The sequence below is a fragment of the Schistosoma mansoni genome, chromosome 4 (assembly GCF_000237925.1).
Source record: "Schistosoma mansoni strain Puerto Rico chromosome 4, complete genome".
Classification (NCBI taxonomy): domain Eukaryota; kingdom Metazoa; phylum Platyhelminthes; class Trematoda; order Strigeidida; family Schistosomatidae; genus Schistosoma; species Schistosoma mansoni.
Window position 1 is genome coordinate 15,179,928 of NC_031498.1, and position 6,000 is coordinate 15,185,927.

Here is a 6,000-nt window from a genome sequence, read left to right on the forward strand (position 1 = left end):
TTTTATTCATCCTTCTCATATCTGCTTCTATTTCCCAGTGTAATGTGTTCTTTGGTCTTCATCTTCCCCGCTTCCCTTCCGGATTCCAAGTTAGGGCTTGCCTTGTAATGCACATTGGTGATTTCCTTAATGTATGTCCGACCCACTTCCAACGTCTTTTCCTGATTTCCTCTTCAGCTCGAAGCTGGTTTGTCCTCTCCCATAAAACGCTGTTGCTGATAGTATCCGGTCAGTGAATGTTGAGTATTTTGCGTAGACAACTGTTTATAAATACTTGTACATTCTTGACGATGGATCTAGTAGTTCTCCACGTTTCAGCTCCGTACAGCAGGACTGTCTTGACGTTCGTATTCAAGATTCTCACTTTGAAGTTAGTTGACAGTTGTTTTGAGTCCCATATGTTCTTCAGTTGTAGAGATGGTGCCCTCGCTTTGCCAATCCTCGCCTGTACATCTGCATTCGATCCTCCTTGTTTATCAACGATGCTTCTCAGGTACGTGAGAGATTCCAGCTCTTCCAGAGTTTCTCCATCGAGTGTGATCGGGTTGGTGTTCTCCGTGTTGTATTTGAGAATCTTGCTTTTTCCTTTGTGTATGTTGAGGCTTATTGATGTTGAGGCTGCTGCTACATTTGCTGTCTTCGTCTGTATTTGTTCGTGCGTATGAGATAGGAGGGCTAGATCATCTGCGAATTCCAAATCGTCTAATTGGTTCTGAGATGTCCATTGTATTCCGTGTTTCCCCTCAGACGTCGAAGTCTTCATAATCCAGTCAATCACCAGAAGAAAGAGGAATGGGGAGAGTAGACAGCCTTGTCTGACTCCGGTCCTTACTGGAAATGCATCTGCTAGCTGTCCTCCATGCACCACTTTGCATTGTAGTCCATCGTATGAGTTCTGGATAATGTTGACAATCTTCCCAGGAACTCCATAGTGTCGAAGAAGTTTCCATAATGTTCTCCTGTCCACACTGTCAAACGCCTTCTCATAGTCGATGCAGTTGACGTATAATGATGTGTTCCACTCAACTGATTGTTCAACGATGATCCGTAGTATCGCAATCTGGTCTGTGCACGACCGATCCTTACGGAATCCAGCCTGTTGATCTCGAAGTTGGACGTCTAGTGAATATTTTCATCCGGTTCAGCAACACTCTGTTGAAAACTTTTTCTGGTGCTGAAAAGTGTGATGCCTCTTTAATTCTCACATTCGCTCAGATCTCCTTTCTTTGGTATCTTGGAGATCTGAGCAAATGTGAGGTCTTAGGTGATTAGAAAATGAGTGACCTACAAAACTGGTTTTCTCTAATCGTCAACACTAACATATCTGTTTACTCTATTTCAATAATGTTGTGACAGGCGGTGTCTGAAATCTGATATTGATACACGGTATGCTACGCACTAACCGCTCCTTTCGAACTGACTAATTGAGAGAGAACATAACAGTAAGCGAGAAAGTGTATTGGACTATCGAATGAAATGCACAAATACTCATTCATATATGTACCACTCTATCCTTAGGAAAGTGACCCAATGAAATGCATTTGACCTTTGGGCCACGTTGGGTTGTCATCGATTGACTTTTTGCTACTTCTGATTGGCTCTCCGCGTCAATTAATCAACATATAGCCACATCATTTTATTAGGAAAAACCTATTCTGCTTGGTAGCAATCTTGTCTTTTGATAATAGTTTATTAGTGGCGATTTGGTCTCGTGATCAGTCGCCAATCGAACAATTCATATCATTGCATATTAACTATTGATTAGCATTCTTTTACTTCATTTTAACAATTGAAAATTCATTCATAAAGTCATGAAGTCCTACGCAACAACAATGACTAAGAGATTAAAAAGTCCACTGTTTTGGGTAAGTAGAAGTCATAATGGATTCGATCGATGTAGTCACAGATAAAACTTCTTTAAGTACTCAGAAATGAACAAAAATTTCAAAATTGATAAATCGTCAAGTCAGATTCAGTAACAGGTCAAAGGGAATGCATCATATGAAAAAATGTTCGGTTCATACGAAATGGTAGTGATTACAAGTAAAGATATTAGAAAAACTAGTATTGAAGTTCGCTCGTGTTCCCATTCAGTCGACGCACTACAACATGTATTTCTAGAAGACTATTCGGACTCAACTCTAGAATTTTTAAACATAGCACTTCAATATATAATCGAGCTTACAGCACATTCATCTGATCAGCTCTCAGAAGCCATGAATAGGAAGAAAATTGGTGAGAACTACTGAATCTCAGTCACACCATACAGACATCCTAGCCCCCATAACCTTAGAATTCGTCTCATGTGACGAATACTCAATCTTAGGAGGAAGTAAAATCAAAAATCCACTTCCATTGAGCAATCAAACAATAAAAAATGAACATTTTAAATTTGATGTACATAGCGCAGCTGCAGTCTGCGGATGAGACGAAAAAAGGATTTCTAAGTAAATTGGAGATGTTAGATGTTGTCGCATCAAAATCATATCATTTCGTAGGAGAGGTGATATGATTCCCAAGAACCACTCATAGCTAGTTTTTTTTAAAATTTATTTGAGGATAAAGGACCTACAATACTGACATTTTTTCTATCTCCTGTTACATGATTTCATCTAAATAGGGTTTTGCGTTAATGCTACCATGAATTAATGATTTTGTATACGTTTGACTCTGCGAATTTCCTTTTAGGATCCTAGTATATCTAAATTGCTATAAATGAACATCATTATCTAGAGATCTTTGTTCGACCTAAAATCTTCCGCCATATTCTTACTTTGAAAACATATTCTGCCCCGACAATGACGTCCTCAAATGTTGCTTCTCAAGGCAATTCAACTAATTTGACCCACAAATTGGACAAAACAACGTGCTTCTTGTGTGCTTGAATACTGTTTCATTTCAGTCCGTTACGTTTTTGAAATAAAACAAACTTCCTCAGCCAGCTTAGGAATAATCACATTGATCACAAGCATTTACCTTTTCACCATTCTGTTAAATGAATCATTTTACTCAGCTCGATTGTTATAGTACATTGATTAAAAATGATAATAATATTTACTTGTAATTATCGTGACCATCAAAAGTCGTTTACAACAGGTGAAAATACTTTATGATACATGCAGACGGAGAAGTAAACACAACGGTTATTAGTAAATGGTAAGCATTGTTCAAAGCTTTCTTAGCAAGCCATTTACTGAGCTTCTACTACTTCATACAACCACATTACTGGGGCATACAAAAAAACGCTGTGTGAAAATGTGAAGAAAAACAGCTGAACATAAATACAGTTTCAAAGAGAACCGAACGTTCATAAACGGTTTTGTATTAACCACAAACCATATAAAAAGTCTCAAAATGAATTCATTATCAATATTACTTTAAAGCGAAATATAACAGCGGGAAACACCGAATGCTGAAAGTCAAAAAGTTGGTTTAAATCAGTTCAAAAATGACTAAATAATTTTGTCTGGAACAGCCCGAGCCTATGTGGATCATTTCTAATATATTTGTAACTTTTTCATAACTTAAAAGGGTGTAAACTCCGTCATCAATAAGTTTAATTGTGAATGACTAATTGAAATTTTAAAAGCAGAAGCTACTCAAATACACTGGGTATGGAGAACTTTATCTAGCGTTAACTTCGAGAAACCATAGGATTCTTAACATGTGCGAAAAGTCACTTAAAAGCAGACTGATAAGAGGAAATATGGAGAAGGAATATTATATAAACTGGTTATTCACCCAATTTCACCGCTTCTGTGTACTTGAATTCTATTGAAATAAATGCACAAGTATGAAGAGCATTGATCCATAAGGGAAAGTATAAAATCTTATTTACTTTTAAAACAACGTTAACAGACAATAAGATAATCTCTCGGTTCACAACATTGTTGAAGACTTCATCAAGCAAATGGTGCAAACATCTCTATAGATTTTAGTAGTAAAGGATATCAAGATCGGAATTTATATTTATAGATAATTCACAAGCACCAAGTCTACTTTGGCTAGAAAACGTTTTATCAATAGTCTAAATAGTAAATTACATTTTTAAAGAAGCAGCAGACAATGAGAGCAATATTATCAAATTAACTCAAGAAACAACGAACTGCGGCATGGAAAAATATTGAAAAACTAAATCACTCTAATTGCATAAAATAATTTTGTCACCATAGGATACCAAGAGATATGTCCCATATAAGGAAATGAGAGTACAGATAAAAAGTTTTGGATGGTATACTATGAACATGTTTTGACAAAATATGCTGTGCAATAAACTACAAAATTTGACGAAGAACACAACAAAGATTTTATTCCATAGAAAACGACTTGGAGTTCATAAAAAAATGAATAAGTAATGCATAAACGAGGATGCTAGTGGGCTGTACTTTGATCCATATTTGATAGAGAATAAAGACTCCCTATAATCCCCGACATCTGACCCCGAACTTCTTTATAAGCCAACAGATATTACTAAAACACAATCGTAGTCTATATTTCTACTTCAAGGTCTAAACTCACGACCTCTTTACTTTTCACATACATTTTGAGAGTAAACAAACAAGGAGCAGTGTAAGCAACTAATCTTCCAACCTTATGAGAAGTTTCAGAGACAATGTAGACTAAAAATGCAGCGATTCTCTCTGGTCTGGAGTTTCTTTTTAACTTCCATCTATTTTAAGGGAACTCTCAAGACAGTGATGAGATTCAGGGGGCTATTCTCAGTATTTCCCCGAAATTCCCCCGGACATTGGAGAAATTGAATCAATCTTGGTGAGAAATCTCAGAAATTTCGGATTATTTTCGGGAAAATCCCAAACTCCTCACCGTATAGACGTTTTTCCCACCATTCGCGATTAAGGCCAAGTCTTTATGATGTATTTAGGCTGCTAAAAAACCAGTCTCCTATTTTTGGCTTATGAAGATATTCTCTGTCGCTCACTTTTATCCATAAAACTATAAACATACGTAACTTGCAAAATTGTTCGACGATAAACATCCAAGCACATTGTTCCTAAAAATAATACGCAGAAAACGACAAAAACTTTGACGACGTTGAAAAACCCTTAAATTTACCCAACGTCTAGAGACTGGGTCGATAAGATAACGTACGCAATGCGTGATTATCACAACAGAAACGATTTTTCGTGATGACGAAAATAGTGAACGTTGATTCTCATCACGCTTAATCTTGTTATTAGACCCAAATATTACTTTTGAGGCGTATAATCCTGATGTAAATAAACAGAAAAGGATCGAACAATATCAACTAAAATTAGCCAGGTTTCGAGAAAATAATGTGTTCTCCCAAAAAATTTATATACACAACCATCTACTGAACAGTTAGGAACACAACAACCTTATAGTTGACTAAGGTGTGCGAAACACACTACTTGTGTGCTAGACTCATCTGATACAACACCGCTGGCATTCACACAGCTATTACATATTAGATGTACCACATTATACAGAATGAGGCTCCAGGAAGACTAAGGTTATAACACAGAAAGTTGAGAAATTAGCTGTTCGTAAATCTACAGGCTCTATATTTGTGGGTATCACTGATACACAGATTATAAACAGATTTGTGTAGATATAAACCACATATGACTAAAAAATAAGTTCGGTCAACTCTAGATATTTACACTCCCAACATAATTGGCTAATAACTCTATAAACCAAATTAAAACTAAGAATATGTAAAAGTTCAGAAATTGAATTTTATTTATTAATGTATTAATATGTATACATACTTGCATTCTTAGAATGCATGTATTATAATACATTAAGTAAAAAAAATATTTGTAGTTCTTACTTTTTTTCGAGGATTTCTCATCTTGAGTAATTTTGCAGTCAGTATCTTTCTTGGAAAAGGAAGCCCACATTCCATATAAGACAAGTCAGAATAACCAAAAGTGAACGGCTAAGTGAAAACTGACTAACTTATTAAATAAAGCGCGAAATAGAGGATAAGGAGCGTTGAAGTAACTATTCAAAAACTAC

At 36.0% G+C, this 6,000-nt stretch overlaps 1 protein-coding gene across 1 annotated transcript in view; it reads right to left on the reverse strand.

Moving 5' to 3' along the window:
• The window catches only part of Smp_153810 (putative l-asparaginase I), a gene marked incomplete at its 5' end in the record, with an annotated part of 29,160 nt that extends 23,391 nt beyond the window's left edge, over positions 1–5,769 (reverse strand). Inside the window, 2 exons of the mRNA XM_018796947.1 lie at positions 5,074–5,228; positions 5,751–5,769. Of these exons, the coding sequence (XP_018652037.1) occupies positions 5,074–5,228; positions 5,751–5,769 (174 nt within the window). The remainder of the gene's footprint in view (positions 1–5,073; positions 5,229–5,750) is intronic.
• Positions 5,770–6,000: the final 231 nt, after the last annotated feature.